Here is a 26,732-nt window from a genome sequence, read left to right as displayed (position 1 = left end):
TCAGGTGGGTTTGTGGGTTTTTAGGTGCTTACAGGGATTTCCAGGTGGGTTTTTTGGGTTTACCAGTAGGTGGGATTAAGGGCTTTCAGGTGGTTGGGGGAGTTTTCAGGTGGGTTTTCGAGTAAGTGGGTTTGTGGGTTTTCAGGTGGTTGGGGGGTTTTCAGGTAGGTTTTGGGGTTTTCGAGTAGGTGGGATTAAGGGCTTTCAGGTGGTTGGGGGGTTTTCAGGTGGGTTTTCGGGTGGGTTTGTGGGTTTTCGAGTCTGCGGGTTTGTGGGTTTTCAGGTGGTTGGGTGGGTTTCAGGTGGATTTTCGGGTGGGTTTGTGGGTTTTCAGGTGGTTGGGGGGGTTTCAGGTAGATTTTCGGGTGAGTGAATTTTCTTTTGGGTGGATGGGTGGGTGGGTTTGAGAGATTGGGTATACAAGTGAGTGAATATATGGATGGGTAAGTGAAATAATCACTGTTCAGGGTGATGTTCTTTTTTCTGAAATTATGTGTTAATTTTATGCCAGATGAAACGGGGCAAACACCTTCCAAAAAGTTAAATTTGTGTCTCATAAGCCCACAGAACATTTTGTTATTTTAAGTTCTTCTGTGACTTCCCAGATGAGTTGTCCATGCCCTTTTGGGGTAATTTTGGTGCTTTTAATATTTACTCAGGTTATCTTCGATGTTAAAGTCTGATTGATGATCTAAAAACTGTAAGTATGAGAAAAAAGTTGAAACAAAAAAAAATCTGTAAAGGATCATTGTACATGCTTATTGAGGCTTTTTTGGGACAAGGAATCACGGACACACATTATTAGTATTATTGCATCAACCACACATTTATATCAGTATTGCAAAAGCCACTATTTTTTAAATAAAATCAAACAAAGCCCAACCAACACACATCCCACACACTCACACCCAGGGCACGTCCTATTTCATCAAATCCAACATGAAATCCAGTCTATTATCACATTACGATTCTGTAAAGCACCTTATCAATCTAAGCAGTGACTGGTGGACAGTGGGCACTCTATTAGGTCACAGGTACTCTTCCAGCCATCTGCAATATTCTGATGCTTTTACAGTCCAGGCTTTGTGCCAGAGGCAGTGGATCAATGCGGTGTGGAGGTAGGAATTGCAGAGAGTGAGGTCAGGGCAGGGTCAGAGACAGGGAATCACTGACACCACACTGACTTTCACTGAATGACAAACTGTAACACTGCGAGCTTTTATATAGTCAGGTGGGGCGTTCAATAATTCAGTCATTTAAAGCTGAAGCCACTTTAAACTAAAGCAGCCTAAAGCAGTGTAACCTGTCATTTTTTAATACAAATACAGTATATACTGGATTCAAGGACATATCAATTAAATTCAATGACACTGGATCACCAATCACTGTAGAGACTTTCTTTAAATTATATACTATATCAGTTTTACTGTTGGAAAGCCAGCTTGTATGTTGATAAATTAGCAAATTTAACTAATGCAGCTTAACTTGCTTCTACTCAAATCTAAGTATCTACAATCCTTTTCTAATTTGCGGTTATTTTATTCTCAAACCCCACATTCTGTACCCACCCAGAGAGAGCATGGCCAATTGTGTGTGCTCTCTCGGACTCCGGCTGCTGATGGCGAAGCAGCATATGACCCAGGATCTGAATGAACAAACCTTGAATTTAAACAAAAACAAAAAAAACTTTTTTTAAAAGTGATGTGTGTGTATTTTTTAAAGCATTGTTTTTTTCCTTGCACTCTTCCTATGAAACTCAGACTATCTCTTGCTGAGGACAACATTTCAGGATATTTTTGTGACAGTAATCATTGCAAGATGCAAAAAATACTGAAAAATATTTTAGTTATATTAGTAATATTAGTAATATTTAAAGAATATATTATTACAACAAATAAATGCAAAATATTTCATAGTATAAATATATGCTAAAATATTCAGCAGAAACAAAAAAAGTAACTTACCAAGAATCTGATTTTGTATATAATAATAATAATAATAATAATAATAATAATAATAATAATAATAATAATAATAATAATACTAATAACAAGAAGAAGAAGAAGAAGAAGAAGAAGACAAAATAAATAAAATAAAAAATGAATGGCCAAAACTAGACAAAATGCATGTAAATTGAGACGTATATGCTTATATTAAGCAACAAAATAAATCTGCCAATGGGGTACGTAAATTATCTTTTATCAATATTTCTTAAAATAATTTCAAAATCTAAAAATAAATAAGATATAAATCAAGAAAAATCACTGATTTATCGGCTTAAATTTTGATTATCAGGACGGTGACTTTTTGTGCTTATTTTGAGGTCAGATTACTTAAAATGACGTGGAAATTCAAATTAGATTGATTAATATAATTATAAGCAAAACCCTTTTATACTTACAATGTTTAGTAAGGAAAATATTCTTATCAGATAAAAAAAAATACGATTTATTGCATTAAAAATTGATCATTTCAGTGGCTAAGGTTTTGTTGTTGTTTTTTTTGATGGGGAAAACATAAAAATAATGTAATTTATAATGCAAACATGTTAAAATACCATAATACTAAAGTAAAATGAGCTTTTTTTTAGAAATATCAAATATCAAAATTAATTTAAAGCGATGCACTCCTATTAGAAATTAATTGGGTTCTAACTTTTTCCATGCAAGAAAATTACATTCCTCTAAATTGAAATGTATATATGTCTAGTTATATTAACTCCATCTCTAAAAACTATTCAAATGAAGATCCAGCATCCTTATTATAAGATTTTTATATTAATTATATATTTTATTGTATTCTTATTGTATCCTTTCTTATTCTCGTGACTGTAGATGAATCCTATCCATCCTATGTGGAAGGTTCTGGAGCTCTGCAGCGTTTAATACACACACTGCTCTATCAGATCATTTACAGTGAACACACAGCGTAGACAATTTCACGCTGTGAGAGTAAAGGGTTTCAGTGAGGCTGGGAATATAAAGCTCGTCAGATCTGAACTGGCGTGTAAACGTGAGAACGCTCTGCAGCACATTACTGACGCACGTGAAACCCAACCCCATAGCCGCACGTCTCTGGGGAATCCAAGAGCAGGCGTGAGCTGAGTCACCAGGGACTCCTCCAGTAAGCACAGTATGGGAAATCCATACGAATAAACATATAACAACAGGCCGTGTGTATGTGTGTGTGTGTGTGTGCGTGTCAGCACTGAGGACAACCATGGGTGAAGGGTAAAAATGTGCCTATTTAACCATTGTGTGGTGTTCATATTTTTGTTACTCGTTTACTTTGTTACTTGTATTTAATTCAGCAAAATTAAGCAATTTTACATTAAAATGCTTTACACATGCTTGCTTCACCTAAATTGCAAGCAATATAAACAGCTTACATGGTTAATATTTGCCCTTTACCTTTCTTATGTTACATTTCTTTCAAAAAGTGCTACTCTTTTTTTATTAGTTTTTTAATAAAATGTAAAAGAAAATGAATTAAACTCAAGATATGAGTAGAAAATTTGTTTAGTTTCAAATTTACAAATGAAGCAATGTTTATTAGCCTATGGCCAAACATACTGTATGTAATATAAATGTTTAGGGGGGGTGTACAGTGTGTGTTTATCGAAAATGTGTTTTGATATACATTTTTCACAAAAAATGAGCCAATGCGTTTGAGTTAGAAAAAATATTTTTTTTGTATCATTTGATGAAAAATGAAAATGGGTCCCACAGACCCGAACACCGCACAAGGGTTAAAGTTTCTGCACCTTAAAACACACATATATAAGGTAGATACGTGCACAAAATAGTCTGCCACCCATTATTCGCCAAGCTACCTCTGTTTCAGTTTTTAAATCAGGTTTAAAGACTCACTTATACAAACTTGCTTTTGATTAGTGAGTTACTGTGGTAATTGAGAGGTCAATTTATCCTATATTTATTGTTGTGAATTTTAGTTTATTTGTATTTTAGCACTCTTTATTTATTTTATTTCTGTTTTATGTTGGGATACTTATTTTAGTATGTTATTTAAGTGACTTCTTCTACCTATGTTTTGGTTGTATGTATTTATGTGTAGTCCTTAGACATTTTACTTATATATAAAATATATGATTAGGCTTCATACTGTATTAAATTAATGTGTATAAATCAATACACTGTTGACTAGGCCTGTTATAACAACTACGTTATTAACTCATCATACAATACATGGAGATAATCTCAATAATCTTTCTTAACAACAGTATTGGAGAGGTTATTGAATGGTTACTGAATGAGCCCGTATGTTGACTTTGTTTAAAAACAGTGATTTTTCATAAAGCTCTGGAAAAGAGACCACTTCAGTTTCTGAATCAGTTTCTCTGATTTTGCTATTTATAGGTTTATGTTTGAGTAAAATGAACATTGTTGTTTTATTCTATAAACTACAGACAACATTTCTCCCAAAATCCAAATAATAATATTGTCATTTAGAGCATTTATTTGCAGAAAATGAGAAACGGCTGAAATAACAAAAAAGATGCAGAGCTTTCAGACCTCAAATAATGCAAAGAAAACAAGTTCATATTCATAAAGTTTTAATAAAGTTCAGAAATCAATATTTGGTGGAATAACCCTGGTTTATAACCACAGTTTTATGCATCTTGGCATCATGTTCTCCTCCACCAGTCTTACACACTGCTTTTGGATAACTTTATGCCTTTACTCCTGGTGCAGAAATTCAAGTAGTTCAGTTTGGTTTGATGATCAGCTTGTGATCATCCATCTTCCTCTTGATTATATTCCAGAGGTTTTCAATTTGGTAAAATAAAAGAAACTCATTATTTTTAAGTGGTTTCATTTTTTCCAGAGCTGTATATAGGGTAAATAATGGCAAAAATAGTATTAGGCTTCATATTGTATTAAATTCATGTGTATTAATCGATACACTGTTGACTAGGCCTGTCATAATAACTGCATTATCGACTCATCATACAATACATGTGTTACGCAGCCTGGTTCTCCTTCCACACTACCGGACTCTATTTCCCAGAATTCCCCTGATTATGACATCAATAATAACCCTTCACCTTCACCCAATCACGTTATGCTCCGACGCTCTGATTCACCTGTGTACTAAATTACTTCCGGTTCATTCTTATCTAGATCCTGTATTTAAGGCATCCGTTTGTAAACAAACACCGCGAGGTATTGCCGACTTATGTTGCGTACTAAGCGTTTTCCTGATTACTGTTTTTGCCTTCTCGTTACGACCCTGTTTTCGGATTATCGGTTTATGTCTTTTGTTTTGCCCTTATTGGATTTGTTGTACGGTTGGACTGTTTCTCGGTTTCGAACTCGGACTGTATTTCTGACTACGTCTCTGGTTATCGGTGAGATCATTGTTTACTTGGTTATTCTGTTAGCAGAACCTGTTAGCCTTCCTGCTAATAAACCTGTCTGTATTTTTAACTCGGCTCGCGTCACTCCTCTCTACCTGGCGTCACAACATGGACATAATCTGAATAATCTTTACTGACAGCAGTATTGGAGAGGTTATTGAATGGTTACTGAGTGAGCCAGTAGGTTGACTTAAAAATAGTGACTTTTTTTTTAAATGTATGTTTTATTTATTTAGGACATTTAAGCATATTAATTTTTTAATTCCAGTGTCTGATTATTTTTAATAATTAAAAATTTAATTTAATTTCAAAATGCATTATTATGCTACTGTATTATCAATGTATAAGTGGCATAAAATGGTCGCATACAGACAATTATATAATTTATTACAACTGTTTATGGGACAATATATAATAAAAAAATGATTTTAGCAACAAGCCAACACTTTATCAACAAATCACATTTCACTGCAACAATATAAAATGGTAATTAATCTTCATGCAAATAAAAATATTAATAATAATAAAATGATTATATTAAAAAAATAATATACAATAATGCTATATGTTCTGCTATTTACTGTTAAGCTTTAAGATAATTTTTTGTATACTTGTTTAAGTTTGCAGTTTAAATAGATTAATATCCCCATTTATTCACATATATCCACATTACACAACATGACACTATTATGTTATTATATACAGTACCGGTCAAAAGTTTGGACACACCTTTTAATTCAATGTTTTTCTTTTTTATCCCACATTGTGATTAAATACTGAAGTGATCCATACATAGTGTAGAAAAACGTGACAGTAATAAACTGACAGTAAAAACGATGCACTTTTCCATTGACATCGTACAGTTGTAAATTGGGTGTAATTCCTAAATTCCTAAGTGTATTAAATGCAATTATGCTGGAATGTGAATGGATACATTAATAAAACAGCATTATTTGTTAAAATCCTACATGCTGCCTTTAAAGGTCAGTGCATGCAGGTCTATTCAATATCAGACATAAAATCTATGCACATCTGCTGGTAACAATAACAGGATTAACATTGCATTTTTCCAGCTTAGAGACACACTGAAACAAGTTAGCCTGGTTGAGCCTATAACATTTTACAGGCTTGTAAACCTGAACTCATGGGCAGTTTTCTCTTAGCCCAGGCTATGATTAGACTTAAGTTCAGTTGGGGGAACTGACTACAGCCCTGCAATCAGGAAAAGTGCACACACACACACACACACACACACACACACACACACACACACACTGTACACATAACCCATCTGTGTAATTACAAGGTGCTGGACCCTGATGGCACATAGTGATTTATAGGGCTATAGTTAAATCTTTTCTTTGACTTTCCTCCCTGCCCACCAGCTTGTATCCTAGCATGACTGTGTGCTATCAAACCCAGAGTAGCTCAGAAAATAGTGGCTGATCTAGCTCATGTTCTTTACCATGAATACCAACTCCTCACCTCAGGCAGAAGGTACAGAATGCCTAGATGCCACCTCAATATACACCTCTAGAAAAAAATAAGAAACAACTTAAGATGATGAGTTTCTTTGGTTTTACCAAATTGAAAACCTCTGAAATATAATCAAGAGGAAGATGGATGATCACAAGCCATCAAACCACCAAACTGAACTGCTTGAGTTTTTGCATTAGGAGTAAAGGCATGAAGTTATCCAAAAGCAGAGTGTAAGACTGGTGGAGGAGAACATGATGCCAAGATGCATGAAAACTGTGATTAAAAACCAGGGTTATTCTACTAAATATTGATTTCTGAACTCTTATAACTTTATGAATATAAACTTGTTTTCTTTGCATTATTTGAGGTCTGAAAGCTCTGCATCTTTTTTGTTTTTTTCAGCCATTTCTCATTTTCTGCAAATTAATGCTCTAAATGAGAATATTTTTATTTGGAATTTGGGAGAAATGTTGTCTGTAGTTTATAGAATAAAGTAAACAATGTTCTTTTAACTTAAACATAAACCTATAAATAGCAAAATCAGACAAACTGATTCAGAAACTGAAGTGCTCTCTTCCTTTTTTTCCAGAGCAGTATGTTACCTAGCCATGTGCATGTTGGTTGGCCAGTCTTCAACCTGACTCATTAGATAATACCTCACAACTTACACAGGTGTGAGTGCATTCCCAAGCTGTCCCCTAAGGTAACACATAATTTGTGATCAGTTTAAATACTGATGTCCCATGACTTTTGGCATGTGGCTTCAATTCCTACGTGTGAAAGGTGTATTAAATGCAATTTAGCAAGAATGTAAAAAAGGTACATTAATAAAACATGTTTATCTGTTAAAATCCTACATGCTGCCTGTGATGTATTGAGCATGCTATGCAGCACACGTTAAAGGTCAGTGCATGCACGTCTATTTAATGTCAGACACAAAATCTATGCACATCTGCTGATATACGTAACAGGATTTCTATACAACACAACTCAGAAAAATCCATTCCAATCACATTCTCACTGCAGAGATGTCTAGTTTTACCTCATTTCTGAGCAACAGCTTGGTTTATAATTAGCACTCCTGGACATTCTGCATATATGAGCAAGCACAGATTTAATTAGCACACAGATGACTGATGCATCATGCACGATGCAGGACGCAGGTTTCCTGCTTTATAAAACGCCTGCAAGAAACATCACTGCAGGAATGCAGTCATTAGTGCATTTACCCACAAGCCAGAGCAGCAACGACAGGTTTATCTAGCCTACTTTGAGTGTGTGCTTCATACAGATCTAAAACCTGTAGAATATTGATGTTGCATTGATGCAGAAATCTCTATTTATCTCTATTTATGTTGTTGTGTGTGTTAAATACCTTAATAACATTGAAGTACAGAGTTATACAGGAGTTTCAGTTCAGTTCTCCAGCAGTATTAGCATTAGCCACTAACCTAGCTCCTTCTCCTTTCATAGGTGAGTATATCTATCTGTAGCCTGCTGCTAACCCCGGCTAGCACTGCTGGAGCAGAATTAGCATTAGCTGCTAACTGTGTTAAGCGCTAGCTCTTTCGACATTCAGAGGTGAGTATATTTTAGACTATTAAAACAAGCTACGTAGGACAAACCACTACTTAATAATGCCCTGACTTACTGGAACACTCAGGGTTTCTCAGTGTAGCGCTGTCAAGGAAGTAGCACTAGCAGTTAGCTGCTAATGCTAATGCTGCTGCACCCAGCCTTAGTGGAAATCTGGAAATCTAAGCTCCTGTAAATAAACAGAAGCGCTTTATTCACCCAAATAAACAATTTTAAAGAGAGAAATCTGCATAGATTAACATTCAGCGCTTGTTTGACTTTAAAAGAAAATGTTTTTTAAGAATTACAGTTTCGTTTACTTAACTTAGCTTTCTAGAGACCTGCTGAATTAGAAGGAAAACATGGCGACACCCCTGTTCCTTACTAGTGTAGCATAATGCGCCTTATAAATTAGTGTGCCTTATAGTGTGAAAAATACGGTATGTGAATATGGTGGTTCTTTACATTTTATCTAATTTTTATGATAAATGAACCAATAGAAATGGTTCAAAGTGACTTGAAAGCTTTTCGCATAACAGCCATGCTATACTTGAATTAAAGGTTAACTGGTTTAATGTTAAATGCCCCAAACTAATGGCATCACAATATTTTGCTTGTTTGCTTGCTAGCTGTTATATTAAGCTCATACAAGTCCACTGTGGCAACCCTGTTGGAGTTTTAACCACTTATTTGCACAATCTATGCTTATTATTCCTTATTAATGCTGGAAATATAAGGGGTTAAGGATTCAGAGCAACCACACGCTTGACCTAATGTACACTAAACCAGGCAATCAAAATGCTCTAGGTAGCATTACTGACATATAATTCAATATAATGTGCACAAATCTTTCCAGATGTGTGGGTGTTTTAACCCCTTAAATACCCAGAGGAATCTAAGCTCCTGTCTTACTTTCTTAACATAAGAATAACTCAGACAGTTTAAACCATTTTCCAGGCAATTACGCCATAATAAGCAGCTTCTGGATTTGTTAAGCCTGTGCCTGAGGATTTCAGAGGTTAATGACTCAAGGCACTCGCATGCTCAATTAAACACTGGTTATGCTTTTTATACATACATTTGTTATCTATGGATGTTTTAACTCTTCAAATACCTAAGTGGGACCCTATTTTTATATTTTGTTTATAGAATTTAAGAGAAAATAACTAAACTTGTTGGATTGCTTAGCTTTTTGATGAAAATGCTCAATAACAAACAGCCTACTAATGAATTAAAGCAATCACATTCTTGGCTATTTTTTTTTTTTGTTTTAACCCAAGGTGGATCCAGCTTTCCATTCCTAAATACCTAAATACTATGTACTTGGGTTAATGATTCAAGGCTTATTTTTACTCTGTAATTAATACAATGGGACCAAGCTTCCATTGCTCATTCCTATAACTCAACAACTCAGCTGGTTTGCATTGCTTTCCGTGTATTTACTCAATTATAACAATGCAATAAGACTAAGAAATGAAGGGGTTAATAACCAACCAGTTTGTGCATGATTTAACCCCTTAAATACCACAAATACAAATAACTTGCCTACTTTGTAATGCACTCTAAGTAATTACTGAACGGTGATTATGTTACACCTCTGGAAATGGAAGGGGTTAAAGAATCAAGACAATCCAAAGCTTGACCAAATATAAATCAAGTAGTTTTGGTCACAAGATGGTCAGCTGGCCATCTGTTAGCATTCTGACCAATCTGTGAGCATTTTAACCCTTTACATGCTCAGGTGTATCTAGGCCTCCATTCTTAATCCCTGATACCCAGATTGTTTACACTGCACTTCACGCAATTAGTGAATAGTGATTATGCAATACCCTAGGGGACTGGGGGGTTAATCCTGACCAAACCGTGGGTTTTTTTAAAAAACCTTTACGTGTCCACGTACAGGTCGAGGCTTTCATTCTTTAATCTTACTCAACAGCAAACAGCAAAAACCCTGATAATTAAATGGCTTCCTTCCTGCATACCACTTGGTGGGTTTTTAACCCTTTAAATGACCAAGTAGATGGATTATAGCAATAATAACTCTGTATTAAATAGTAATATCCCTAGATATTTAAGGAGTTCCTTTCAGTAGACAATTCTGTTTTTTAACCCAATAAATGCTCAGATGGGTTAAAGCATCCATTCCAGTTTACCATAATGTACCAGTTACTATGCTATTTCAAATCGATTATAAAATTTTAAGGGTTAATGAATCAGAGCATCCACATCCATCCATTCTGACCAATTCATGGAAGTTTTAACCCTTTACTAGCCCAAATTATTCTGTGCTTTCAGTTTCCAGTGATTTCCATGTAATTACTGGTTTATAGCAAAGCAACAACAATGATAATTTAATGGATAACAGGCTTGACCAAATGTAGGCTTCTTTCCTGTGTACCATTCTGTAAGTTTTTAACCCAATAAATGCTCTTGATGTGTCACATGTGCTTCCATTCCTCATTACCATAATTTACCAGTTACTATGCTGGTTTGCATTTTTTCCTAAGCATTGATTGCATAATAGCTATTATGAATTATGTTTTGGAATTTAAAGGGTTAATCAATCAGATCATCCACATCCATCTAACATAAAATGTAGGCTAAACTGTTTTCTGCGAGCATTCTGACCAATCTGTACAAGTTTTAACCCTTTACTAGCCCAAATGATTCTGTGCTTTCAGTTTATAATTACTTCCAGTTAATAGCTGGTTTATAGCAATGCAACAACAATAATAATTTAAGGGGTTAAAGGAAATCAAGGCATTAACAGGCTTGATCAAATATAGACTTCCTTCCTATGTACCATTCTGTAAGTTTTTAACCCAATAAATGCTCAAATGTCTCGCATGTGCTTCCATTCCTCATTACCATAATTTACCAGTTACTATGCTAGTTTGCATGGCTTCCCAAGCATTGATTGACTATCTATTACATAATATCTCCAAATTTAAGATGTTAAAGGAAATCAAGGCATTAACAGGCTTGATCAAATGTAGGCTTTCATCTTGTATACCCTTCTATATATTCTGTATATTCCTATGTTTTTAAACCAATAAATGCTCTTGATATGTCACATGTGCTTCCATTCGTCCATTCCATTCCTTATAACTCACCAGTTACTATGCTAGTTGCTAGTTGATGCATTGATTGCATCATAGCTATTATGAATTATGTCTCAGAATTTAAAGGGTTAATGAATCAGAGCATCCACATCCACATCCACTATCAAATGTAGGCTAAACAGTTTCCTGCAAGCGTTCTGACCAATCTGTGGGAGTTTTAACCCCTCAAATGCCCACCTGAGCCTATGCTTCTAGTTTCCATTGCTTTCTATGTAATTACTGCTTTAAAACAATGCAACAATTGATTGCATCATTCTGTGGATTTATTCAACCCTTTAAATGCCCAAGTAGATGCATTATAGCAATAATTAGTAGTAGTAATAGTTTTTAACCCAATAAATGCTCTTGATGTGTCGCATGAGCTTCCATTCCTCATTACCATAATTTACAAATTACTATGCTAGTTTGCATTGCTTCCCAAGCATTGATTGCATAATGGCTATTATGAATTATGTTTTGGAATTCAAAGGGTTAATGAATCAAAGCATCCACATCAACATCCAATATCAAATGTAGGCCAAACTGTTTCCTGCAAGTGTTCTGACCAATCTGTTGGAGTTTTAACCCCTCAAATGGCCACCTGAGCCTGTGCTTGTAGTTTCCATTGCTTTCTATGTAATTACTGCTTTAAAACAATGCAACAATTAATTACATCATTCTTTGTTTTAAAGAAGTAGATGCATAATAGCAATAATTAGTAGTAGTATTAGTTTTTAACCCAATAAATGCTCTTGATGTGTCGCATGTGCTTCCATTCCTCATTACCATAATTTACCAGTTACTATGCTAGTTTGCATTGCTTCCCAAGCATTGATTGCATAATATCTATTACGAATTATGTCACATACATATCCACATCCATCCAACATCAAATGTGGGCTAAACAGTTTTTTCTGCAAGCGTTCTGACCAATGTGTGGGAGTTTTAACCCCGTACATGCTGAGTTGAGTACGAGCTTCAATTCTTGAAGCTTCAGTTTCTTTATAAATATGCTAGTTTGCATTGCTTTCCATGTAGTAACTGATTTATAACAAGAAAAATCACGCTGTCCAATAAATACTGATTGCTTCAGTTAAAATAATGCAACCTGGTATTTAACTCTAATATAGTATCATGCATTACAGATATCAATCACAGCATCTTCTCCATCCATATCATTCAGCCCTAATCCAAATGCCAACATCTCTGATTGATGATTGACCACGGCACACACATACCACTCCTGCTGCGGCTCGTCGATCACCAGCAGGATCTTGAACCTCTTGGACACGGGCACAGGTGTCTGCTCCACCAGCCCGGCCGAGGCTGCCGTCTGCTTCACCACGTTGGTGATGGAGGTGAAGAAGCCCGTCCCTGAGGGCTGAGCGGCAGGCTGGGGTTTCCTCTCCGGGGTGGGGGAGACGGCGGGCGGCTGGGGGCTCGTTTGACCCGCTTCGGGTGGAGGCGGCTGGGGTGGGTCCGGCTTCTGGAGGTCCGACAAGTAGCCATTGGGGAGGTTGGAGATGAAGGTGCTGTCGGAGAGACGGCGGCGCAGGTAGTTCATGGTGCAGAGGGCTGGTACCTGAAGGCTGGTGGTGATAGAGGGATGGAGGCAGCAATGGGGTTGATGGTGCGCTGAGGAACTGATGCAGAGGCTCTCGAGATGCAGCTGTGGTGCGTCCTCAGAGCTGATCACGATTCATTTGGAGTGGAATGGGTTTCCTCCCAGCCTCGCTGTGTTTCCTCGCTGTGTTTCCTCTCTCTCTCTCTTTTTCTCTCTCTCTTTCTCAGCTCCCCCTATACCTACCCTCCTCCCAGCCTGCTGATGCTGACGTCGCTAGGACTCTTCTAGCCAATCGGACGCAGCCTCTCCATCCTGGATGCCTGCAGGAGATGCTCTGGTACCCACCCCTCCTCCTCCTCCCCCTCCTCCTCCTCCTCCTCCCCCTCCTCCTCTCTGCTTCTCTCCATCGTCACGTCTCTTTTTCTGCCGCTGTGGGGAAAAGGGGGAAAAAAAAAATCAAATAAATAAATAAAAGCATGGAGGGGGGTTTCCTGTGCATGTGTGCGGAATAAAATGGAGGCAAGTTCATATATAGATGCATCTTCCAGCTGTGGACATCAGCTCGGCGTACGGCCGATATATATCTCAAGCAATCTCTTTTTTATCTATGTCTCTGGATAGTACACACAAAATGGCACAGAGCAGAGAGTAGGGGGTGTATTGTGTGTATTTTGTAGTGTTTTCAGCTTGAAGCACCATGTTGTAGCAGCATGTTCATTCATTTATCTTCTCCACAATTTTCTCTGGATCTGGAGATGTTTAAACAAGGAGCATCAATAATCTGTATTATATTGTAAGAGAATCCAGCCTGCACCATGTATCTGGTGATTTTTATACATACAGTAGGCTATCTATGGGGCATCCAAACATTCACACATTCAGAGTAAAGGAGGTTTCTAAAGATTTCTACGTATCATGTGTTTTAATCATATTTAAATGATAATAAAAGGTCTGTATCAGCCATATATCATAGCACTCCAACACAAGCCGAAGGCAAAATGTGTCAAGAGAAGACAGCAGACCAGTGAATATAAGATACAAAAAAACAACAGACCCAGCTGGTTTTAATGAAATCTCACAGACTACAGCACCACCTATGCTAACTAAAGGGTATTTTTCATATAATGCAACAGCTCCTTATGAAATGATAGGTTATGGTATAGGTTATGTAATATGACCCTCAAACTAGCTAATATTCTACAAATAGTAAGTGAATGAACTTCCCCTTATGTAAAAAAAAAAAGAAAAGAAAATATGTAAATAAATTGTTTTAATGTAAATGATTTCGAAATTTTTAAAATTAAATTAGAAAACCTCTTGTATCACATAAATAAAACAAATAAAATATGTTTTTTACTTGGGGATTTTAATATAGATTTAGCCAAGGATGATATAAGGGCAAAGGATCTTATCAATATTTTATATTCCTCCTTTTTTTTCCCTACAATAAATAAATTCACACGAGTAACTGAGACTAGTAAGACAATTATTGATAACATTTTTACAAATTTGCATAAAGCTCCTATAATTTCAGGCGTTATACTTACAGATATAACTGACCATTATCCTGTTGTTTTATACACTGATCTCTCAGAAAAAATAGATGTTCCTAAAATTAAAACAAGAGTTAAAGTTGTAAATGAAAAATCTCTACGAAAATTATGTACAAACCTCCAATATAAAACATGGGAATCAGTATATAACTGCAAAGATCCGAATGCAGCATATGATGCTTTAATTTACGAAATTACGGATTCTATTGACTCTACCATACCAGAAACATATATAAAACAAGGTGCCCCTGAACAAAAATCTTGGCTTACAAAGGGTATTTTAAAATCTATTAAAAAAAAGAATAAATTGTACAAACAGCTAATAAAAAATCCCAGTAACGTAAATAAAGAAATCTACTCAAAGTACAGAAATAAGCTCACACAAGTGATACGTACAAGTAAGCGAAGGTATTACACTGAACTTCTTGAAGCCCATCGGGGTGATCAAAAAAAATCCTGGCAGGTGCTAAATCAAATACTTGGTCGGAAACATAAAAATATGGTGCTTCCTCATATAAATATTAAGGATAACTCCATTAATGAGGAAAACGTTATAGTAAATGGGGACCTTGCAAATAAATTTAATGATCATTTTATCTCTGTTGGAAAACAATTATCTACAAATATCAATCAACCACAGAATATTACTTTTAAAAACTACCTTCATGGAAATTATATAAATTCATTTTTTATGAGGCCAACAGATAATGATGAAGTATATAAAATAGTTATGGAACTGAAAATTTCCCACACTGTTGGTGTAGATAACATCTCTAGCAAAATTCTTAAATTTATTATAAACGAAATCATGGAACCCCTTGTCTACTCTATTAATCTCTCTTTGAATTGTGGAGTTGTACCTGAAATGACTAAAATTGCTAGAATTGTACCGATATATAAGTCAGGGGATAAAAACGATCTTCATAATTATCGACCTATATCAATATTGCCTGTGTTGTCCAAGGTGTTGGAGAGGGTTGTATATAGTAGACTAAGTAACTTCTTGGAAAAATATGAAATCCTGACTCCATCACAATATGGCTTTAGGAAAAAGTGTACCACTTCCATGGCGATTTTGGATCTCCTAGAAAAAGCTAATGAAGCAATTGAACAAGGCGAGTGTGGAATTGGAGTTTTCCTTGATCTTTCGAAGGCATTTGATACCATTGATTTTGGAATTCTACTACAAAAACTGCAATATTATGGTATTAGAGGTATAGCAGCTAGCTGGTTTAAAAGTTACTTATATGGAAGGAAACAGTATGTCGCTATAAACAATCACAAGTCCGAATACCAAATAATGGAATATGGTGTTCCCCAGGGGTCTATATTAGGACCACTACTTTTTATTCTATATATAAATGACTTTTTATTTTCTTCAAGTATTTTACACAAAATATTATTTGCAGATGATACAAATTTATTTCTGTCTCATAAAAATATAAATTATTTAGTAAACATTTTAAATGATGAATTAAACAAAGTTGATATATGGTTTAAATGTAATAAATTATCTTTAAACATAAAAAAGACAAATTTTATTATATTTCGTTCCCAAAGAAATCAGAGTAACATGGAACACATTAAAATAGAAATAAATGGTAGTCCTATTACGAGAGTGTCATCTACTCGATTCCTGGGGATCCATATGGATGAGTTCCTAAATTTCAGGAGTCATATTGATGAATTAACAAAGAAATTATCTAAATATGTTGGATTATTTCTCAAATTGAGGCAGTTTTTACCCGGTGAAGCACTTTTAACATTATACCGGACATTATTTGAACCTCATTTGAATTATTGTAATATTATTTGGAGTAATACATTTTCTTGTCACTTGAGAAAACTACACATTTTGCAGAAGAAAATTATTCGTATAATTTCATGGGCTAGTTCTGATGCCCCGTCTGATCCACTTTTTTGTCAACTGGGTCTTCTGAAAATTACTGAGCTTAATATTTTTCATAATGCTTGTGTTATGTATTCCGTAGTAAACAAGCTAAATGATAGACTCTGTTATCTAATTCCAATCTACCTCCCCTCACATGCTTACCAGACTAGGAAAAAGCACTACATCATGGGGAAAAAACGGAAACTTAAATGTACTAGTCTTAGTGTAGTTTGTAAAGGTCCGCAGGTGTGGAATGATATTGATATAGATTTACAAATGTCTCAAACTATACATGTTTTTAAAAGGAGATTAAGGAGACGGCTACTGTTGAAATATGCTTAAACATGAATTAATATTGAATTTTTCTAAATATTGAAATTGAACTATACTAGACTGTACTTTTGGAAAATGCTCAAATATGATCATGAATTAACACTGTATTTCTCTGTATTTGTATTAGACTATATGACTGGAAAGTGAAAGACCATGGAATTTATTAGGAGGGTTGTTTTTTTTTTTTTTTTTTTTTTTTTTTTGGAGTGTGGGGAGTAGTGGGGGGTGTGGGGATTGGGGGGGGGGGGGGGGGTCGGGGGGTTACATGTATCTCTGTGCTTGGGCCCCATTCAAAAGCTCCTGAGCTTCCTAGGGTGTCCCTTTTCACATGATATAAATGTTGAAGTTTGTCTTGTTGCTCTGAACATGTGTATGTGAATAAATAAATGATGATGATGATGATGATGATGATCTTTCTTTTGATTTAATAACTAATTCCCTTGACTTAATAAATTGTCTCATTTCAATACTGTATATCCTTTGCTTTATTAAAGAAAATGTTAACTCAAACTAAAAATTCTTCATTATTTTTCACATTTAATTTAATAAAATATTGTTTCAAGTTCAGTACTAAATTGTTTCCTGCAACTTGTTCTACCGATTTCATAAAGCATCCCCTCAGTTCAACAATATTTCCCTCAATTAAACAATCCACATTAATAGATTTAACTCGATCCTTTATCGATCTATTTTCTTGGTTAACAAACTTAATGTAATACATTGTACCAATATAATCAAAGTAATGACTTACTATCTCAAAATAATTACATATCTCAAAATAAGGACTTACTATCGCAAAATAATAAGATAGTATCTCAAAATAATGATTTACAATCTCAAAATAATGATTTACAATCTCAAAATAATGATTACTATCTTAAAATAACAACTTATATCTAAAATAATTACTTATTATCTCAAAATAATGACTTCCTATCTCAAAATAATGACTTACTATCTCAAAATGATAAGATAGTATCTCAAAATTACTTACTATCTCAAAATAACGACTTATTATGTCAAAATAATGACATTTCAAAATAATGACTAACAATTCCCAAATAATTACTTACTATTTAAAAAAAAACTTACTATTTAGAAATTACGACTTACTATCTCAAAATAATGAGAGACTATCTCCTAATAATGACCTATTCTCTCAAAAATGATGAATTATCTCAAAGGAACGACTTACTCTCTCAAAATAACGACTCACTATTTCAAAATAATGGTTTTCTGTTTGTTATTATAGTAGTAGTAACGCTGTAGCTTTAGTGCAGTGAACGTCACCGCTCTGGGCCAGCCCACGGCGCTGTGGAGCAGAGCTAGCGGCTAACATGCTAAAGTAGTTAGCCTTTTCACCTTATTTGGACCCTTTCGTCCAAATAACGTTTAAAATAAGACGGAGACAGGCTGTAAAAAGTGACCGATTCCGCTTTAGACTGAATATAAAGCAGCCCGGCCTTGGAAATTTCGGACAGATGTGGAAATTGGAGGTTTTTGGGGTGAATGTTTGGTATTTTGGGGAGTTTGGACGCTAGCGCTGTTAGCTTAGCATAGCTTATAAACTTCGATCTGCGGTTTTAACAGTTAGCTTACGTTTGTGTTTCTTTAACCAGCTAACTAGTTAGCTGATATTTTTAATGTTCAACAGCTCGGCCTTTTATTAATCTATATATCCTGCTAAAGGACAATAAGTTGCTTACTTTTCGACTTAATAATCAAAAGAACGAGTTCTCATCGAGCTTTAAACAGCACTTGTTGGTCGCTGCTAAGCTAAGCTAGCTAGCTACTACTTGGGTAAGCTAGCTAGCTAGCTTGGCTAGCTCTGGAGCTAAATGCTTCTCCCGAGAATGGACCTTCTGAGCCACCAACTTATGGATAAAATGAACAACAACATCGGAAGACTTCACTACGACTCGTACGATGGTAATTCAGCTCTTTTAATAACGTTATTTCCTCATTTTTGCTGTTATTTAGCGTTAACGCCAGCTATTGGTGTACTGCGTTAAACGCCTACGTTAACTTGTGGGAACTCCTAGCGCTAGTTTAGCTGTAGGCGAGAGGGAATATTTATATACCGATACACGGATTTAAAGTCAAATTTGCTGAATTTATCGCATTCTAAGATTGTTATTATGTATAGCCAGCTTTCTGTAAGGTTTACTAGATGGTTAAATTGTTTAATTCTATGTTTGTAACTTTATAAACAAGCTAGCGCTAGCTTTTTACCTATATGTCCAGTGTCTGCACACACAAACAGCTCTGGAAAAAAATAAGAGACCTCTGAAAAATAAGGAGTTCCTTTAAATTTAACAAATTAAAAACCTCTGGAATATAATCAAGAGGAAGATGGATGATCAGAAGCCATCAAACCAAACTGAACAGCTTGAATTTTTGCACCAGGAGTGAATGCATAAATTTATCCAAAAGCAGTGTGTAAGACTGGTGGAGGAGAACATGATGCCAAGCTGCATGAAAACTGTGTAAAAACCAGGGTTATTCCACCAAATATTGATTTATGAACTCTTAAAACTTTATGAATATGAACTTGTTTTCTTTGCACTATTTAAAGTCTGAAAAGTTCTGCATCTTTTTTGTTATTTCAGCTATTCCTCATTTTCTGCAAATAAATGCTCTAAATGACTATTTTTGTTGTCCATAGTTTCTAGAATAAAACAACAATGTTCATTTTACTCAAACATATACCAATAAATATAGAAATAAGAAAAACTGGTTCAGAAACTGAATGGTCTCTTAATTTTTTCCAGAGCTATACATACATACATACAACAGTCACTCTAAGCTGGTCCTTAACTAGGTTATATATTCTTCCTTTTAGAAGTGTAATACAGCTCCACATATAACCTAGCTGTTATTAACCAATGCAAGCCTTTTGTAAAATATGTGGCTTTTTTCTAGTTAAGTAGCTACTGAAGTGCCGTGTTTTTATACTAATACTGTTTTACAAGTAATACATTTTTCACTTCATGTAATAAATTCTGCTTTCAGTTTAATCAAGTGCACCTTCATTTTATTAAATTCTTCAATAGCTTCCTAATAAGCTTCATAACCTGTTCCCAAAATAAAAAAAATCACTTTATTTATTACTTTATGTAAATTGTACTCTCAGTTTTAAAATAACAGTAAATCATTCTTTTAATTTTATTTCTTTCAATATTTAATTATTATTTTTATGTACTGACAGTTTTATATGAAAATTTTACATTTTGAGTTTACTGTTTGCTAGTATTATTTTTGTGCATTATTTTACTATGAAGCTTGTGGTCTTAATTTAATTCTCCTGCTATACTTTTGTTTAATACCTTTTATACTTACTGTCTTCAGTTATTTCTGTAAATTGCATGCCTATATTGTAAATTAGGGTCACCCAGGTTTTTTTTTTTTTTGGACTAGTAAAAGTTTCACAATTTACAATTTGGACTATATATGTGTAAATTCAAGATATGTATAGTGTAGTTTTGACTAGTTGTAATAATACCTATAAATTGGATTATAGATATTGATAATTTGATGACTTGCCGATGACTTTTTACTTATTTTAAACTATTACAATTACGGATTTATCTGCTTCTATTGCTGCCTAATCTGTCAGAAGTTGTATTCTTAGTGATACAAGTTAGAAAGACAATACATTAACTGTCATAAGGTTAACATTATGTTGCATTAACAGGAATAATGCTACCTGAATTATGACCACATTGTGTTTTGTTGTGTTTGCAGACGACTCGGGGGACTCCAGGATGCACGCTCTGTCCTCTTCAGTGGGAAGCAGCAGGACAGGGACACCTGTTAGTCCAGTTAAAAGAAAGTATGATGATGAACAAGTGGGAAGCAGCCATGACTACGATAACGAACAAATGACAAAAATGAGTCGCCTTCTTACGTCTCATCTGTAAGTGGTCACTGACATTAGAGAGATCTTTTTGCTGGGGCACCTGGTTTTACAGCACATGAGTGCAGTGAGATAAAATCACTTACATAACTGGTGCTGATTTGGGTGTTGTCTTAAAGGTTTAATGTCAAACCAGGCTGCAGTATTTAGCCTGGGAGAAAATGCGACTGTTTTAGCAATACACTAATTTATTTCAGCATGCATTCCCTTTATTTTAAGAACATAGGCTTTCCAACATACACAATATAAGGACTAGAGCTGCACAAAATATTGTTTCAGCATCACCAGTGAAATGTGTGCAAGTGCAATAGTCACATTGCAGGGCGTGCAATGTTACAATAGACAAATTATATCATAGGTGTCATGCTGCAACTTAACAGATATACCACAAAACATTTTCAGAATTAACTTAAAACAAAGTTATTCAGACATAAAAGGGCACGAAAATAAATGGAGAAATGTGGAAAGAAAATAATATTTTATGCAATGATGATACATTTTAAGTCCTGTTGAGGTTTATTGGTATGTCTGCTTGGATGTTTAAAAAGGTTAAGTGTTCAAATAAAGTTGTTAAATGTAGTTTTTTTTATTAAAACCTGAAAAAAGTAGTTCAGTATTCGGCCAAATGTTTTGGTTTTGACCAGAAATGCTCATTTTGGTGCAATGCTAGACAATTTACACATTTAAAATGTCTCATCCAATTTTACGTTTGAAACTAGTTTATTTACTTACTGTAGACTTTCTGTACAAAGACTAAGTTTAGTTTTTAAACTTGTTCAGTCCTACTGATCCCACGTAGATGTGATAAATTAAAAATGCACACCAAGCAAATGTTCGGGTCTCAGGAGTATATATCTACTAGAGACAGATTATATCTGTCCAGTATCATTTATTTTACCTTAATCCAGAATATATAGAGATGTTTGGAGTGCATTATTATTAATATTATGACATTCTGGATCGTTGACTATCGCCAAGAGTATCGTTATCACAAAAATACCATGAAATATTGTGATATTCTTTTAGGGCCATATCGCCTACCTCTACTTTTCATACATTAAAATGCACCCCTGCGTACTTTTGTTAAAAAAAATAGCACAAAGGAAAATACCTAAAAATGAAAGAATGACATGTAATAAAGTAATAGACTTAAAAAATATATACAGTTGTAGTAACTGTGTGTTTGCATTTAAAATGTATTCTTTCTTACTTACTCTCACGTACAGGGGAGCTCCTTCCAATGGTGACAGCAGGCAAGAGGCTTGGAATCATTGCCACAACCCTTTCGAGCACGCTTCCTCCGCCATCAGCGGCCTCCATTTAAACCACCTGTATCCTCCCTTTCCCGTCTTTGCCATGGAGCAGCCGCTTGCTTTGACCAAAAACAGCATGGACACGGCAAGATCCGCTCTTCTCTCTCCTGTGGGTCCTGCAGAGCGCCAGCAGGTGAGTGTCCATGAGTTACTGATGAACATCAGCATTTATTAAACTTATATAAAACAGAGACTGAATTACTGACCATTTTTTTAAATGTGACTCAGAATCGTCCGTCTGTGATCACCTGTGCCCCTGCAAGCAACCGCACCTGCAACCTCTCAAACTGCCACATGTCTCCGAACACCTGCAACTCTGGGGTGACCAACATGAAGAGCAAGCCCAACGGTAGGCTTTCACCCTGTCTTTACATTTTACTCTTTATTTAATCCACCTTATTTTCCATGATTGAATGATTTGGGCTGTATTTGTTTAATTTTTGTTACCGGAAATTCTAACAAGTACACATGGCAAAATAAGGTGGATGCTACCCTATTGAGCATTTTGCTGCACAGGGATTAAGCAAAACCATTCACTTTATTTTCGTTACAGTAGTTTGGACTTCGGCCTAATCCCATTTTATCTTCTTGGCCCTACCACTTTTCCCTACCCCTCTGTTTTGCGTGTTCATCTTTGAGGTAGAGTTTCCCGATTCTTGTTAGGCTTGAAGGGGAAGTGCTTATGGCTATATTGCCCTGTAAATTAAGAGCTAAGAATCACAAGCGACTAAAGAAACCCATAGATTTATGTATTTTCCTTGTTAAAAGTTATGATGACAATATATTACCATAGTTTATTGTGTATGTTTAATGTTTTATGGATATTTTCTTCATAACATGCTTAAAATATCGCTAGGAGTTTGTCTTAGTAGTTAGCCAGCTAGCTAACTTTCCCATTACACCTTAAATGATGCAACAGACTGCAGCATTTAAGGCTAGTTTCCCCTTTAAACTAAGGGCTAAGAATCACAAGCGACCAAAGAAACCAATATTTTCCTACTACTATACCACTATATTACCATAGTTTAATGGGCAGTTTCTATGTTTTATGGACATTGTCTTCATAAAAAGCATAGAAAATGGCTAGTTGTTCATTTCAGTAGCTAGCTACAAGCTAACTTTCCCTTTCCACCTTAAATGGTGCAACAGACAGCAGAAACTGCAGCATTTAAGGCTACATTACTCTTCAAACTATGGGCTGTGAATCACAAGCGATCAAACAATCCATAGATTTGAGTATTTTCCTTGTTAAAAATTACGATACCACTATATTACCATAGTTACCATAGAATACATTGTCTTCATGACAAGCATAGAAAATTGCTAGGGCTGGACCCGAATATTCGGGTATTCGGATATTCGTTCGTTGAGTAGGTATTCGGTTTTTAATTTTGGTATTCGGATATTCGTTTTTTTTTTTCCTTTCCAGAGCTCCACCTCACTCTAACCACCTTCTGTTCTCGCGGGTCCCGTCAGAATATCTTGCGCGCGGACAGAACTGAACTGTTATTGGCTGGAGCGGGAGTTTAATCCAGACGATGCGGGAGCAAATTAATAAATAGTTAAGAAAACTGTAATAATTGTAAAAAAAAAAAAAAAAAAAAACCTAAAGAAAACTCTCAACGCGCAGGATGGACCGACACACACGCACACACCGATGGCACTATTCAGCACTATTCAGCGCTGCTGTTTTAATAAATATATAAGTAAATTTGAAGCACTAAATGTAGTTTATTTAATTTATATTAGGAACGTGGGGCGGGAGCGGCAGAAATGTATATGTGGCGGGCGGGCGCGGGATTAAAATAAGCTATTTTTTGCGGAGCGACGAGACAGAAACGCGGGAGCGTGGAGGAGTGGGTTTAAAAAATCAGTCTCGCGCAGACCATTATACATGATAAAAAAAATGCAGGCACTTGGAAACTGATTTATATAATAAAACGTAAGGGGTAATGTGGCAACAGTAGGGGCTAAATCGGTTACAAAAGCCTGGCCTACAAAAATGATGTCTGAACGAATTTCCTCTTATCTAATATAATTTAAAATGGTTTAAAAATATAAAATAATTTCTAAGCAAACGAAATATTTAATATTGAGCTTATAGCCCAAGTGCAAAAATACAAAATCAGTAATACGGCTATGCCCTGCAACAATCCTTAAACCGAAATAGACCAAGTACAATAACGTCATTAACAATGACTTTCCTCTACTCTAATATAATTTAACATGGTTTAAAAATATAAAATAATTTCTAAACAAACGAAATATTTAATATTGAGTTTATAGCCCAAGTGCAAAAATACAGTTTACAATGACTGTCCTCTAATATAATTAACAATGTTTAAGAATATAAAATACTTCCTGAACAAACGTTTTTTTTTTTTGTTTGTTTTTTAAGCAAATAGCCTAAGTGTGAAAACACAAACAGCAATTTACTGGGCTGGCTTGCGCAGCGGAGAAACCGTGCAGCAGCAGCGCTCCTAGCCTGCTTACGCAGCGGATAAGCCGCGTGTGGGGCAGCAGAAATTCCGGGATGAAAACACAAAGAAATCTGGGCTAAAAACACAGAAAAAATATGGGGTGAAAACACAAAAATTCGGGATAAAAACACCAAAAATTCGGGGTGAATATGTCTCGTCGGTCAGAGCAAATTTTTCAGTGGATTAAGGGGGCCGTGATTTTTTTTTTTTTTTTTTTTTTTTTTTTTAACCTCTTTTTTTAAAAACGAATATTCGAATATTCGCTTCGAATCAGTGCTGAATATCCGGAGCTCAAAAAACGCTATTCGGGCCAGCCCTAAAAATTGCTAAAATTGTTAATTTCAGTAGCTAGCTTACTAGCTAACTTTACCTTTCCACCTTAAATGGTGCAACAGGCAGCAGAGACTAGGCTATATTGAACTTCAAACTAAGGGCTCTGAATCACAAGGGCCCAAAGAAACCAATATATTACCATAATTTAACGCATAGTTTTAATGTTTTATGGACATTGACTTTATAACATATATAAAATATCGCATACACTTTCGCATTCCATCTTAAATGGTGCAACAGACAGCAGAGGCTGCAGAATTTAAGGTGGAATGGAAAAATAAAATAGAAAAAAGCAAATACGAGCTAATTTCATTCCACATCACAGAGGAATTAAGGAAAGAACAATAATACCATAATTAATTGCCGCACCACCTGCCGTCATTCTGAAGACATATGATAAAGCCCTAAATTAAGTAGTTTAACCAGCAGCAGTAAGGTTGCTGAACTTTAGAGCTCCACTGCTATAACACTATATCTTTATCAGGTTCTTGGAGGGTTTTCCCAATTCTTACTGGAAGGATTTTACCCCTTTCCCTTTCTAGCTCTCTTCCAAGGGGAGGAGTTACACTCAAAAACAAGGGATGTGGCTATAAAAGAGGAATGGGATTTGGCCTTAATCCCTGTCTAGGAAACTGCATCTGTGTGTTTGATGATGATTTAAGTCACATTTTTATGAAGCATGACAATAATTGAAGTATTCCCGAATGCCTGTGTGCCTCCAGCTAACACTGTCTGTGACCCTGTGATAGAAGAGCATTTCCGCCGCAGCCTAGGCGACATCTACAAGGAGCCAGAGCCGGCCTCTAACTCCGTGTCCATCACGGGATCAGTGGATGATCACTTTGCTCAGGCGCTGGGCGAGACCTGGCTGCAGATCAAGGCGAAGGGCAGCGGCTCCAGATCTCCTGAGTCGTCTTCATAAAGGCCAAGTCATCCCCAAAGAAGGTTTCTCCTGTGTTAAGGCTTTTTTATAGCAAGTCCAGGTGTTTTTTTGTTTTTTTTGGTGCATTATCAAAAAATTACACTTCCACTTTTTGTTATTTTGTTATTGTTGCTTTTCTTTTTCTTTTCTAAAATGTTTGAGCGTTGTTTGACTATTGTAGTTGGCTTTTCATTTGTTTAAACCTTTTAAACACATTTCCCTTCTACTTTGCTCACACGATCTGCCAACAAAGACTGTTATGACTGTTAAGAGAAATATAAAGCCTAAATGAGTCCCCAGATTCGGGTCTTTGGTTCTCAGTCCTGATCCTGGAGTATCCTTTTAATCAAAGCCTTGTCTAATAGTGATGATTTATTCATCACTTTTCCTACAGTAAAATGCAGCACTGAGTGGTTTGTTAAAAAAAAAAAAAACACTCAGAAACGAGCAAAATAGAACAAAGGAAAGTACAGAAAAATGAAAGAATGACATGTAATAAAGTATTAGATTAGTTGTAGATTAGAGCACAAGGAAGTAGAGTTGTTTTATGCAGTTAAAAAATAATTCTGTACCTTTCCAAGTACAAATCTAAAGGCAGGGTTTAAGGAAACAGCTATAAGAAACACTTTCTGTAGCGTACAGCATATTTTACACTTTTTGTTGCAGAAACAACACTGTTTTTACCTATATACATGTTTATGTGTGCATCTCAGAAATTAGTATCTCATTAAAAAGTTACTTTATTTTAGTAATTAAGTTCAAAATGTGAAACTCGTGTATTACATAGATGCATTACACACAGTGTGATCTATTTTAAGCGTTTATTTCTTTTATAATTGATGCTAAGTCCTGCTGGAAAATGAAAACCATCATTGACCATCAGTAAATTTCAACC

General features: G+C 35.4%; 2 protein-coding genes across 7 annotated transcripts in view; one reads left to right on the top strand and one right to left on the bottom strand.

Moving 5' to 3' along the window:
• Positions 1-13,360, bottom strand: part of syn2a (synapsin IIa) — a 69,005-nt gene extending 55,645 nt beyond the window's left edge. For 3 of the 4 annotated variants that reach the window (XR_007423897.1, XR_007423898.1, XR_007423899.1), the window contains exon 1: positions 12,771-13,336. Coding sequence is in view for 1 of the 4 variants with exons in the window: in XM_049463133.1 (XP_049319090.1) it covers positions 12,771-13,096 (326 nt within the window). In the remaining 3 variants the exon portion in view is untranslated. Of the gene's footprint in view, positions 1-12,770 lie in introns of all 4 variants that reach the window. The other variant, XM_049463133.1, reaches the window with a different exon arrangement.
• Positions 13,361-18,154: 4,794 nt separating this feature from the next.
• vgll4a (vestigial-like family member 4a) lies at positions 18,155-26,191 on the top strand. 3 transcript variants are annotated; one of them, XM_015602175.3, is made up of 5 exons: positions 18,155-18,802; positions 20,618-20,789; positions 22,016-22,235; positions 22,331-22,451; positions 25,668-26,191. In XM_015602175.3, exons 1-5 carry the CDS (start codon positions 18,712-18,714, stop codon positions 25,835-25,837), a joined length of 774 nt encoding a protein of 257 aa, XP_015457661.1. In that variant the 5' UTR covers positions 18,155-18,711; the 3' UTR covers positions 25,838-26,191. The 3 variants fall into 3 exon arrangements, with proteins under 3 accessions (XP_015457661.1, XP_007236372.1, XP_007236371.1); XM_007236310.4 differs by having other exon boundaries at positions 25,665-26,191; XM_007236309.4 differs by having other exon boundaries at positions 18,156-18,802; positions 25,638-26,191.
• Positions 26,192-26,732: the final 541 nt, after the last annotated feature.

Source organism: Astyanax mexicanus, chromosome 13, assembly GCF_023375975.1.
Source record: "Astyanax mexicanus isolate ESR-SI-001 chromosome 13, AstMex3_surface, whole genome shotgun sequence".
Lineage (NCBI taxonomy): Eukaryota > Metazoa > Chordata > Actinopteri > Characiformes > Acestrorhamphidae > Astyanax > Astyanax mexicanus.
Note: the sequence above shows the minus strand (reverse complement) of the source record. Positions and strands in the feature narration are given on the sequence as shown.

Bases quoted from the DNA above. Each gene is read 5' to 3' on its own strand.
- vgll4a (XM_007236309.4), top strand. From the start codon at position 18,712: ATGCTTCTCCCGAGAATGGACCTTCTGAGCCACCAACTTATGGATAAA. The intron at 18,803-20,617 runs GTAATTCAGCTC...TTGTGTTTGCAG, and splicing joins TCACTACGACTCGTACGATG to ACGACTCGGGGGACTCCAGG. The intron at 22,452-25,637 runs GTAGGCTTTCAC...GTGTGCCTCCAG, and splicing joins CATGAAGAGCAAGCCCAACG to CTAACACTGTCTGTGACCCT.